This window comes from Thalassophryne amazonica, chromosome 15, assembly GCF_902500255.1.
Source record: "Thalassophryne amazonica chromosome 15, fThaAma1.1, whole genome shotgun sequence".
In the NCBI taxonomy this organism is placed as follows: Eukaryota; Metazoa; Chordata; class Actinopteri; order Batrachoidiformes; family Batrachoididae; genus Thalassophryne; species Thalassophryne amazonica.
Genome location: NC_047117.1, coordinates 62,608,556 through 62,622,293, shown reverse-complemented (window position 1 = coordinate 62,622,293; position 13,738 = coordinate 62,608,556). Strand labels below are relative to the sequence as shown.

At 39.9% G+C, this 13,738-nt stretch overlaps 1 protein-coding gene across 1 annotated transcript in view; it reads right to left on the bottom strand.

The window, feature by feature from the left end:
* Positions 1-6,045: 6,045 nt before the first annotated feature.
* cfap52 (cilia and flagella associated protein 52) overlaps positions 6,046-13,738 on the bottom strand; it is a 66,757-nt gene continuing 59,064 nt past the window's right edge. The window contains exons 11-14 of the mRNA XM_034188965.1: positions 13,250-13,401; positions 11,124-11,226; positions 9,491-9,602; positions 6,046-6,266 (exon numbers count right to left, since the gene is read on the bottom strand). Of these exons, the coding sequence (XP_034044856.1) occupies positions 6,094-6,266; positions 9,491-9,602; positions 11,124-11,226; positions 13,250-13,401 (540 nt within the window). The 3' untranslated portion in view covers positions 6,046-6,093. The remainder of the gene's footprint in view (positions 6,267-9,490; positions 9,603-11,123; positions 11,227-13,249; positions 13,402-13,738) is intronic.

Here is a 13,738-nt window from a genome sequence, read left to right as displayed (position 1 = left end):
GCGGGGGGTCGCGACAGGAAAAACACCTCCGTTGGAAACCTTAACGGGCAAGTTGGAACATGCCCAAGCTGTTAAACAATTTCTCAGTTACTCACTTGTTGAAAGCCATCAAAAGCCGCCTGAATTTTACAAATGGTTTTCAACACGGAGGTGTTTTTCCTGTCGCGGCGCACACAGATTTGCCGAGTCGTCACGGAAATGACTCGGCGAATTTGCGCGCATGTCTTTCATTAAAAAATGTCCTTAAACAGTGGAATGTCCGCATAAAGTCCTCATGCCGGCCTCTTCTGAATCTTGTCTGTTCTCTCACGACGTCCTGGGTGAATTAAGCCTTAAATTAGGATGTTTTCAGGTCGAAACAGGCCAACGATGGCGCCTGGAAACGCTGCGCGACGTCCCGCTCCGTGGGAAGTCCTTACAGCGACAGAAACACCCCATAATCTCTCATCAGCCATTAAACTTTTCACCGAAAACCAGCTTAATTTCTCGAATAGTGTCCACTCGGATATTCCTCACAGGTCCAGAAAAAATGTTGATAAAGCAACGCGCGCCGTCTCGAGCAGCGTGTGAAACAAAGGAATTCAGCCGAGAGGGCTGAACCAAATCTCACTCAAGGCCTGCCCTCAGGGAAATGACGTCACCGACACGCGTGAAAAAACTCACGCATGCGCACGAGGGTTCAAGCATGATTAGTGTAATCGCACGTCATTTAAATCCATATAGTTTTTTTTTTTAATAAAAAGGTAGGATACTTTTCTGATAGACCTCGTACTATTATCATTTTTATATACAACACAGAAAGCTTTCTTTTGTGGCAATTAAAGCAATTCTAAACTGACATTTTTTGGAGATTTTGTGCAAAAAGAGGATTTCAGTGCTCAGAATAAGTTGATATCTGATTGTAAGTCTCTGAAGCTGGATTTTTTTTTTCTTTAATATTTATTTCATTCATTTAAAAGAAAAACAGAAAAGCAAAAAACAAAAGCACCACAATACCAGAATGAAAAGGAGCAGAAAGAAGAACAAGTCTTATGATTTCTGCCCCTTTTAACAATACAATCTTTCAATATACAGCATCATAGTCAACATTATTTAACAGATTGCATTTCTTTAACTTGTCACATACCACTGACCCATTTCATAATTATGACCATTAATTAATAGATTACATCACTGACAGGTTACATTTAAACTTAAGACACTCCAAACATTATTAACAGTTTACTTTTTTTTTTTTTTTTACTTTCTTGCAGCCCACTGACTTACTTCATAGTTTCATACTTACTTAATACATCTAATTTAATATGTTTTTTAAATAATTTAAGCGACCTTAATTCTTTAATTTCTTTATTAAGATTGTTCCATAATTTGACACCATTTACTGCAATACTCCTTTCCTTTACTTTGGTTCTAAATCTTGTTTTTTTAAAGACTTCTATTCCTTTCAATTTATAACTACTTACTCTTTTTTCAAACATATTTTGAATGTTTGTTGGTAAAGTATTTTTATTAACTTGGTACATCGTTTGTAATATTTTCAAATCGACTAAATCATGAAATTTAAGTATCCTATACTTAATAAACAATGGATTAGATGGATCTCTAAAACCACTGTTACTAATCACTTTTAAAGCTCTTTTCTGCAAATAAATAAAGGTTGTATATAGGTTGTATATGTTGATCCCCAGATTTCTACACAGTAAGTTAAATATGGGACAATCAATGAATTGTACAATGTTAATAAACCATAACTATTTAATGAATATTTTACTTTATGCAAAACAGCAATGGCTTTCGCTATTTTTCCTTTTATGTAATTTATGTGTGACTTCCATGTAAGATCTTCATCAATCATGACTCCTAAAAATTTCATTTCTTTTACCCTTTGTATATCCATTCCATCTATTTGTAATGACACATTATTTTTTTTCGCTCTATCATTAAACAATATGAAATTTGTCTTATTAATATTTAGTGACAATCTGTTTATATCAAACCAATGTTTAACTTTTTCCAACTCTGTATTTATCACTTGTGCTACTTCCTGTATATCTGATCCAGAGTAAAACAGCGTTGTATCATCAGCAAATAAAATGCTGCCAAGCACATTGGATACATTCACAAAATCATTGATATACAAAATAAACAGTTTGGGTCCAAGTACCGATCCTTGTGGTACTCCATAAATAATGTTACACAATTCTGATTTGGTATTATTTATCTGAACAAACTGTTTTCTATTTTCTAAGTAGCTTTTTACCCACTGATGTGCAACACCTCTTATTCCATATTGTTGTAACTTGTGGAGCAATCTTGAGTGGTCTATAACATCAAAAGCCTTTTTCAGGTCAATAAAAATACTTACAAAATAATCCTTATTATCTATTGTTGATATTTTCTCTATTAGTTCCATAATTTCATTTCTTGGGTCAAGACTTTGAGGAAATGTAATCCCACAAAAACTTGAAACACCCTCAGTTAGAACAGAAGCAGAACAATAAATTCATAACAAAAGTCATTTATAGCTTCAGGAATCAGCAACATCCTACAAGAACCCAAAGGGATATGGAATATGGATTTAACTTCTAATCCACCAAACTCATTTGGACAGAATGGATGTAAAATGAACCAAAAGCTCAACCAAATTTAAATTCCTTGATTCATCTGTTATGCTCCTTGGAGTTAATTTAAAACAGACGACTTAAAGCCATATGAGTGTAAATTTGTCTTGTGTCTGGTGTTTGGCCTTTGAGACTTTGAGACACCTGGGAAAAGATTGTGAAGTGATGAGGTCATTGGGCAGAGGAGTTTGGGGATGCTGTTATCATTGCAGAATGAAGGTCCAAGTCTGAGGGTCCTGGTGCTTCCTGTACAGGTGTGAGAATTGAACACTAACCACTGATGTACATCGATGACTGGATCCCTTTGGTACTACGTCTTTTTGTCAAACAAATGGCCTTATGATAACATGTCCTTTTACTTTGGTGAGTTACATGGCAACATTTGCTGTTTTTCGAGTGATTGTGTTAACAAAGTGGACAGGACCACATACCGAGGCTTTTCCACAGCCTAGGAATTAGAAAGTGATGAAGCACAAAGAGGAAAGCAGAGTTTAGGTTTTTGTTCTCTCAGTCCTGGGATGAGCAGATGGTGGCTCTGGCTGGCACTTTGGCGGCACAGGAAAAATCCACAGGAAGGCGAAAACACAAGAGCCATTTTCACCATCTCCATCTTCTCTCAATCCCTCCTTCTCGCTCCCTCTCTGTGCCCCCTCTGTGAGATCAGATGAGCTGTACCTGGCAGCTTCTTAGTGTGAAACAGTTAATCACAGATTCATATGAAATAACTGATGTAAAGGGTGGACAGCGGCAACCACACTGACTCACAGCTGATAGCTTTAATTATGCTAAACTGAGAAACAAATTACAAGCTGTCCAAAATCAACCCTGAAGGAACTGAATCATAGTAGTTATTTTTCTCCTGCGAGACACTGCTGATAACTCATACATAACAAAGAATATCTGACAAATCAAAAACACATTGCCATATCTTCTTGAACAGAAATTTGGGACAAAAGAAGAGCCCATGCCTTGGATTTTCCAAAGCTTAGGAACATACCGGTCTGCCACCTGCTGGACATGTCTGGGCTTGTCGCAGGGAAGAATCTTATTAATTCAATTTCAATTTAATGATAGCCGCAAATCACACACAAGTCACCCCAAGGCACTTTACACACGAGTCAGCACTAAACCTTCCCCAGTATGAGCAAGCACTCTGGGCACTACATTTTTTGTCTTACAGGAAAAAACCTCAAGCAGACCAGACTCAGTGGGTTGATCATGCGTTATAGAAATTAGGTGTAGGAGTGACTAAATTTGATCTGTAGCTTCAAATAAACTTGTCTGTCAGTTTCTTTTGTTTTCAAAGCCTAAGTCTGGTGGCCACTACTGCCTGATGAAGTTCCCAAATGTGAAAATGTGGATGTTTAGTAGGGTTGGGGAAACCAGCGGCTCAGGTGCTTTTTCTGGTGAGGACAGATTTACCAACCACGTCTTTCTGGATGATAACTATTAGATGTCTTTGGTACCAGATTTATTTTGAGGATCCTTTTGTACCACTGGAATGACTTTGTGTCAACTGAGCGGTTACTTAGGGAGACTGAAATGGAGAATATCAGTTGGATTGTGAGGGAACATCAATAACAGTTTTTCCATGTGGTGCATTTTCTGGGCATGATCTCAGTGTTTTGGACACAAGCAGTTGGAGAAGGCCAAGGACATGCAAAAATGTCACCTGTTGATGGTTACTTCTGAGAGGTGGAGACGGATCAGTTGTCTCTCTGGGTGGTTGTCATCCACAACCCAGGGCAGTTCTGTAGTGTGGTGGATTCAGCAACACGTGGCACCAGCACATGCTCCCAGACATCACCTGATCCCTGATGCAGGGGAGGGGTGTTTAAAAAAGAGAGGAAAGCAAGAAAAATGTTATGAACCTCTAAATGGATATTTTTATTTATTTTTTGACCGCGGGCAGAATCGGACACTCAAAATAAGTTCAAGTTGTTCTTCTGTGCTTCCTCCTACAGCACTGCAGCCTCCCCCACAGTCCCAGGATGTGACAATGTTAGTGCATGAAGGAGGAGAGCAAACTGAGTCAGCTACATGAGCATTTGAAAAATGACTTTTTCTTGTCCCTTTCATGAAAGCTCCAAGCAGGAAGCGAAGCTCTGAGCACTGCCAGAACCTGGAAAACAGAACTGTGATGTTGATGCAGAAGATCTAAGGCTTAACATAAAGGCTGCACTTAGCGCATTTTTCATCAGCTCAGATGCTTGATTGTATAAACAACCATCCCATTTTGTGCACAGCACTGCAATCTGCTTTCAGTGTAAAGATGGTCACCCATTGCAATATTTTCACACCCAATTGCATACCTAATCGGGGCCTGAAAACAGATGTAGTCTGTGGTAAAAGTAGCGTTGCAGAATTGGGAGTTTTATGCATGTTTAAAAAAGTTGTGACGACGAAACACATTGTGAGCAACAAAAACATGAATAACCAAATGTAATTTTTGCAGATGGCGTAATGTATGTATTTAACTGTAATTTTATACAGTTTTATTTAATAAGTGCATCTTGAAATAAATCATTTCTAGTTAAATTTGGATTTGGCTGCTCACTTATTTTAATGCCAGGCTACAGTGTAATATTCATTGCACTGGGGTTGAAATGACTGAACTGGGCTGCAAGTGCTACGGTTAGTGTGTGTGTCTCTGGGTGTGGGTGTGTGTGTGTGCAGTGATGCATTTAGAGACTCACTGTTCGCTGACTTCTTTAAATCTCCTCTAGAAATACAACAGGTAAAATAAGTATTTAACACATCACCATTTTTCAGTAAATATCAGGGATGGCACCACGTCATGATGGAAAAAGCTAGAATGGCCCAAAGGGCCATGATGCCACCAACAGTGTCATGCGGGGAAGGTGCAGAGGGGGCTGCCTTTTTCCCTGTGATTCCATTTTATTACACATAACTTAATTTCTGTACTTATTTGTTTTGGTTTCTTTGCATGTGTGGATTACTTTGGTCCTTACTGACATTTGATGTAAATTTCATGTCAGTAGGACCTTTAGAAATATATTTACTGAGAAAAATGGTGACATGTTCAACACTTATTTAACCACTGTATAACATACAGTGATAATCCCATGAAAGGCATGCAGCACTCTTCAGCAGAAGACAGTTTTCAGATGTTAACAGATGTGTTTTAGCTTTGTTTAAAAGTATGGAGCATATTTAGCACATAGACTGCACACAGCACCATTGTCAGCTTTCACAGAAGTTCTTGTGTGATGGTGCTGCATTCAATATCACTTGTACACTGCACTAACTTGCTATATACTGACATGATACACAAATTTAGAGTGTTACTGAATTACATCCAGCCTGATCTCATTTTTGTAATCAGGAAGGCAACTGGGGCCAAAAATCTGCAGAGAGACCGGCACAAGTGAGGGAAAATAAAAGACAAACGGAAGCAAACAGCTTTCAACATGCTGTATCTTTATTATCATTGTTATTATCATTTATACAATCACTGTTTTGGGTAGGGGAACCTCCATGTCAGTATGGCTCCATCGATGCTTGTTGTGACCACAGTATGGTGGTGGATCTTGACACCGGTGATGGCACCACCGGGAGCGATCCCGACATGTGTTACCTCACCACGCATGTAATCCCACACCTTCACCAGCCCGTCACCTCCCCCTGGTGTGGAAAGCAAAAAAAAAAGTTTTAAATTTAAAGAAAATCCCTTGGTTTTGGCCAACAATATAATTCCATTCATTTTGAGTTTTTTCCCACAGAGACCATTAAAAAAAAATCAGCAGCTTCGCCATCATTCATTTATACGTATTCTATAAGCGCTTATTCCAGTTAAGAGTCAAGGGGAAGCTGGAGCCTATTGCAACAGTCATTGAGCGAGTGGAAGGTTACAGCGTGGACAGGCCACATATAGACAAACACATTCACTCACACCTACATCAAAATTGAAGTTTCAAGTCACCTAACCTGCATGTCTTTGGATGTGGGAGAAAGCCGGAGCAGCTAGAGAGAAACCCACGCACGCACAGGACAAGCAAACTCCACACACAAAGGCTGGAGTCAAAATATAAGCTTGAGTGTTGCCGCTTGGTTTGCCTGGAGTGCCTGCATACTGAGAGTTCAATGTTCCAGGGTTTCGATTGATAGGTGCCATATTGTGTCCAACTCCAGAGCCATTGTGTATTTATCACATTGTAAATCACACACATCTCAACACAGCAGGTTGTTGGATTAATGGTTTCACTGTCCAAAAAGTTTTAAAATAACAGGATGTCGTGGATCAAAACACAATCTGAAAAAGGATATAAAATGCACAGATTTCCTGCAGAATTGTAAAGAAAAAAAATTGGGAAAATAAAGCAAGGTCCAGCTCACATGTTGCCGTCAGGCAAATTCATGTTCAAGTGTATATGTTTTATGATTCAGATTTTTATGTTGTAATTACTGAATTTTGAATTTATTTATTTCACTATAAACAGCTACTTAAGCTCTCTTTATTTACCATCTTTATGTGGGGTATTTATTCTTTATTTATTTGTTAGGATCTATATATGATTGATTGAATGTGTGGGACTGATTAAATCAGGACTGAATGTGTGGAAGATGTTTTTTGTTGTTGTTTGTTTGTTTTAACTTGTGGTACATCATAGGAGTAGCACTCGAAATTTTGCTGTACGGTTTTTAACGAATGACAATAAAGGCATTCGGATTCTGATTTACAGTACAGATTAAAAAGAAACACAATAACATAAAATGAGCAAGTTTAAAAAACAATAAAACTAAAATAAATAAAATGTTTGTATATTAAACAGTGAAACAGTAAAAGGTTATCAAAAGAATGTGACATACTTATTTCCTTACGGAAATAAAAACAACAGGTTAATTTAATTATACAGCCCGTAACAATAATAAATAAAATTAAAAAACAAGGAACGCCCCCCCCGCCCAATTAAAGATTTATCTCATCGGTGAAAGCCCTGAATTATGTATATTTTAAATAGCACCAAAGAAAATTACCAGCAAGCATCATTATTCTGGAAGTCAGTAATGGTTTCAGTGCATCAGTAGAAAGGTGAGACACAATGAGTCAGACTTGTTAATTACTTATTTTATAGAATTAATGTGTTTTAATAACGGTCATGGAATTATATCAAATGTGTGTGTGTTAAGTGGCGGAGGTTTGCACTAAAATGCTCCTAAAACCTTTAAATGATAATTAAACACAGTCACGGACCTCTGAAACATGCCCCCCCCAACAACTTAAAAGTCAAATTATGCAAGTGAGTTTTCATATGTGTTTTCCATATCTAAATAAACCCTACTGGGTGACAATAAGACAAATATGACTCTGGAGCTGCCATTTTAGAGATCTAAAATGAAATGGGCATCTTTTAGTGGTAGTCCATTTGTTTTGTACAAAACACCTGAATTAATCTCCACTTGAAGACACTACACCAGAATTTTTTTCCCATGCTTATAATATGCTTGTTTATATGTTGTGCTACAATTGTGTGACGTTTCAATGAAATCCAGCAAACGTACATTATTTTAGAATTATTAATGGGAATCAGGGGGGCACAATAACTGTGGTTAGCACTATTACCTCACAAGAGAACACTGCCCACCTGGTCCTTTATGTGTGGAGTTTGTATATTCTGTTTGTGTTTGTGTGGGTTCCCCTCCGGGTGTTCCGGTGTCCTCCCACTTCCAAAGACATTGTTATGTGTCGGACGCGGTCGGACCACCGACCCAGCGTTTGACAGGACCCAGCATGAAATAAGCAGAGCACGGTTCAAAAGATAACAGAATTTAATAATCATAATGAGTGCAGTGATAAACAACCAAAAATGTCCGCGGTCTGGTGAGGTGAAAACACGGCGCGCTCTCAGCAGCGCAAACGGTCCGGAGCCACAGCAGTTCGGACCCAGGGACCCCGCCGACACCCCCCAGGTACCCGCGACAAACCGAGTCTGTGAAGAAAGAAAACATGAGGTGAGTCCAACACGCTCCACCCAGAGAGACACAGCTCAAAGGTGCACACAATCAGCAAACACTTCCTGGCTTAAATATATATCAGCTTCTCACCCTGCAGGCACGGAACAACTCAGTTCAAATCTCCACTGCAGCAGAAGCTGATTAGACAATTAGCATAACGTGACAGCTCAATACAACAAGGTGTGAGGGACACCAAATCCACTGTCATTACTTCATAAAAATCACCAAAACCAAATTACCTCAGGAAGTGTGCTGAAAAGCGTGAGACCTCACCCAATCCTCCTTCACAGACTGTGGCGTCAAACCTGGAGCGGTCTCTGCGTCCGTAATGGTGAGATTGTTCTCCTGACGTCGATCTCACACGTCTGCTCACAAGGTCGAGTCTCTGGCAATCACACACTGTGCATTCAAGGTTTAAATGCAGCAATCGCTGATCAAGACAGAATACACCACAGCTGTGAGCCCTGATGACCTGCACGTGAAAACAAGCCTCAGGTGTTCAGGGTGAGGTCCTAATGCTCAGCCACTCAGTCCTGAATGCATACCACCTGGTGGGAGAAACAGAAAACAAAAACAAAGCCAGCCAAACACCCCAGCCCACAACAGACATGCAGGTATAGGTGTGCGTACGTGTGTGAATGAGTTTGTTTGTCTATCTCTATGTGACCCTGTGATAGAGTGGCATCCCATCCAGGGTGTACCCTCATGTCTCATGAAAGAAATGGGTTCTTCATCTTTTAACAACAAATATTCCAATTATATTTTGAAGAAACTGATTCATAACCTTTCAGTAACTGCTTAATAACACAGGACGCAAACCTTTGTGTTGGAGACAATATAATATCTTTTAGAATTTTTAAAAGGAGATTGTACAGACGTGTAATTGTTCAGACCTGTCACAAAGTGTTGGCCATCCTGTGTGATGTCCATGCTGTAGATTGTTTCAGACAGTGAACCCTGCAGCACTCTGATGATCGAGCCATCGAGCACATCCCAGTAGGTAATCTGAGGGCGGACAGATACACAATTAAAAAACAACAACAACAACAAAAAAGAAAAGAAAACAAAAGAAAACTCAAATGTAGTTGGAGCTGATACATATCGCAAATATTTTTTCACTTGTGTTCAAGTACGTTTCAAGCATCCAGTGAAGAAACAGCAAAGTTATTCAAAGACACCATTAACACTTGAGGCCAAGCATAAAGCAAATACTTCCACAAACCCCAACAGTACTGTTTATCCATTCTAAACTGTTCCACTGGGGTGTTGATCACAAGTGAAATGGAAATCAACAGAGATATTAAAGATATATCAATGTAAAATGATGCTGGATGCACATCCACTTTAAAAAATAATCAACACTTTGTTGATCAAAGGCCTACCCATCCACCAGTTGAATCAGTTAAATCCATTCATGACATCTGGAGATATAGTTCCAACAAGGAAAAAGACAATAAATAAATAAACAAGAGCAATCAGAGATTTCTGACATCTGCCAATCCGGATCACTTCCAACACTGAGTGGAGTCTTCCATGCCCCAATATCTATCTACTTTGTCAGGCGATGGTGAGTGCCAGCCTGCACCTCACTTTCAGATATGAGAGTGATTGGGGCATGTTTATTTAAGATATAATGGGAAAAAAAAATACATTCAATGGAGTTTTGAATGTTAAATTTAAATGGCGACAAAATCTGTAATCTGAATCAGATCTGGATCAAACTTTGTCAGCTGATAAAGATTACCATCCTACATAATGGTCTCAAATATGAAAGAAACTTGATCTTTTTTGACAGAGTTATGATTTTTTGAAAATTCATTCAATGTTAAAGATAGGGATTTTTTTTTTCAATTTTCCAGGATTTTTCCTGACTCTGACCTTGAGAATTGAAACAGTTCTTGCTTATCAGGATATGAATCTTCAGTAAAAATTTCATAATGTATGTAAAATTGTGGGCTCCAGGCTGTTCACAGACAGACAAACAAACAGGCGAAAACACCAGGTAATTGACACCTTTTACAGGAAGTTCCATGAATGGGAAAGAAAAAAAATATAAAAACAAACAAACAAACAAAAAACATTAGAGCAACTGAAAAAAGTCACATGACTACTGTTGGTCTCCTTTCAGCTTTTGTATATTTATCAAGCGCTCCTCTACTACACAGAGCTCTGTGATCTGGATTACACCAAAGGAACATCTGACAATAAGGTTCTTAAGCTTATACACTATCAAACGTTTGAAATACGGTTTAGCTGATAGTCATATGGACAAATCTCACCACCATCATGTGCGTCAGTGCCCTTCACAGAAGAGTTTGCACAGCTTTTTATCTACACAAAGTCTATGACTGTAATCCTTACAGAGTGGCGACACAGACTGTTGGCGACTCTCCTAAATCGCAATCTCATCTCTCTGTGACTGTGGTTTAAGTAAATGACTTCCCAGCAAACGCTTCAACACACATAATGTCATGTGACAAAGTGTCACCGTGAAACCTACTTCAGTAAGCAGACACACACACACACCTGTCTGTCAGTGCCACTAGTAACGATGTGAAACTCCTCTGGGTGGTAGACCACCGTCTTGAACAGCGTGTTGGCGAGCACTATTTGGCACCTTTCAAATCGCCTACAGCAACAAAAGAGACCAAAAGAAAAGAGAAAGGAGGTAAAAATGAGTTTTATTTCTCTGGCAATTAACTGGTGGAGAGGAAAAGATCACAGCAAGTGTGCTCTGGTAACACAAATTACCCAGTATGATTTACTGTGAAGACTAGGGTGTAGTTATATTTGGGCTCTGATTGTCTAACATCCTCAGTCTTAAGCTCGTATCTCACTGGGCTATGACAGCCTGTGAATGCAATCCATGAGGAAATTCGCAGTTTGGCGTGAGGTTCACAGCCGCACACCGTCTCCTTGCCTCAGTCACGTGGCAGTGCACGCACGTCACTTAAGTTTTGAACAGACAAAAACAATTTGCGCGATAAACCTCTTCAAATCAACAGGTGGGCACCTCGTACCCTCATCATGTACTCTCTGTGATTCAGAACATGCACAACACGTGGGACAACTTGTGAGGGGTTGACATACACTTTTCCTTTTATATGATCGGACAGGAACAGCGATTCTGGAACTGACCGAATGGGTCCAGCAGTCTCCAGTCACCCGGCTCTGCAGTCAACCACCCGCCGCGCACACATGTCAGCGGGCTGGATGCGTCCTGTCCGGCCATGGATGAGCTGCAGGAACCAGATTCATTGTGTTTACCTCTATTTATTTCTTTATTTTTCTGAGAACAGAAGTTGAAATACATTTAAGGCCCATTTCCATTATACAGGTCTCGCACTACTCAGCTTGGCTCTACTCAGTTTTGGTATGAAACATGTCGTTTTCCATTACAACCAAGAACCTCCTCAATGTGAGCAAGGTCATCACAGCCATGATGTCGATTTATACACGACACAAACAATGGAGGACATCAAGGTGATGGTGTGCTTGTTCTGTGGGTTTTTAAGAGAAGGCTGCAGGCGGCGAGACGAAACACGCTTGAAAAGTACAGGAGACTTTCGGAAGCCATACAACAGTATGAACCCAAAAACGAGAGGTTAAAAGCTGCAAGGAGATGATGCATGAGGGTTAGTTCCTCGGTAGCTCATAAATAATAAGTCCAGTGTACAAGGTTATAATGACTGCAAGCTGTCACTATTAAGTATTAAAATTGTGGCTGTCAAACTAAAGTGTTAATTATATGAATTAATTACAGCACCTATAACACCTTTAGTCCTAGAAATTGATACACTCACATAAGTCAAATTATTTATTACAACCAAAGAAGCAAATAAAATCTGTGCAACACAGCAAACTATATACAAAGGTTGCATGTCCCATGTGTCGATAGAGGGTCCAGTCCTGGGATGGAGGAAGGGTCACACGGCCATGTGCCTGTCTTTCCATGGACGAGCCGTATGAACTGGATTTATTGTGGGTTTTTATTTATTTATTTAATATTTTTCTGAGGAGAGCAGTGCAATACTTTTAATGCTGCTGGCCAGTGACCACCTGCTGTGCATGTATGGAGAGCGTGCCTGACACCACCTGTGCAGGGAATGAGGACAGCGCCAGGACTCTGGCTTTAGCACTTCCAGAGGATCATGGTGCTCGGCCAGTGGAGGATTGTATGGTCATTCGTAGGAGGAGAGGTAGTCACCAGCGGGGACAATAATACTGACATGTAACTTTTCATCTGTTTTATTGTTTGCTTGATAGATTATATCAAATCAGACGTGTCATTTCAAGCCTACTTCCAACTTTGTATCTTCTTTTGTTTCATATTTTATAATCTTCTCACAGTTCATAATAACCTGTATTGGGCATGCGATCACAAAACTCATCGTTTGGATCAGATCATGGATTTTATGACATTCATCAGGAAAAAAATGGGAAGGGAGTGGATATAACTTTGCTTTGAAGCTAGTTTGATAAAGTTGAAAGTTTTGCAAATCTTGTGTCTGAGTTTCACGCGTTTCAAATGGGATGCCATCAACTCAACAGCAACTTAGTTTCAGCTGCAGTAAGTTTGTAGTATCTAAGGTAGTTTGAAAGTTCCACTGTGTGAAGTTAGCCTTGCACACTGTGTGTTGTTGCTTACTCACTCTAAGTCCCAGATGATACAGGACCCATCAGAGCTGGCAGACACACACTGCCTGTCATCACTTGTGATCTTGATACAGTTGACTGCGGCTCGGTGCTGCTTCATGCTCTCTAGCAGTCGGTGGCCTTTGGTCAGCAGCTCCCAAACACATACCTGAAATACAAAGAAATGGTTTAATTAAAACTCAGTTAACTTCCCAACTTCACACAGAAGGTGTTATGTGGGCCGCTGAAGAGGAGGTACTGCTGGCCCACCACCACCAGAGGGCGCCCTGCTTGGAGTGCGGGCTCCAAGCAAGAGGGCGCCAGACCCAGAAGAAGTGACAGCTGTCACTCATCGCACCAGCTGTCACTCATCTACACCACTATATAAGCCGGACTGCAACTCCACCTCCCCGCCGAGAAATCAACTACTGAAGAGGTAATTTTCTCTGCTGACTCATATTGTTGAGTGATAATTTGGACTTCTTTTGCAGCCGTTATCCTGTGGT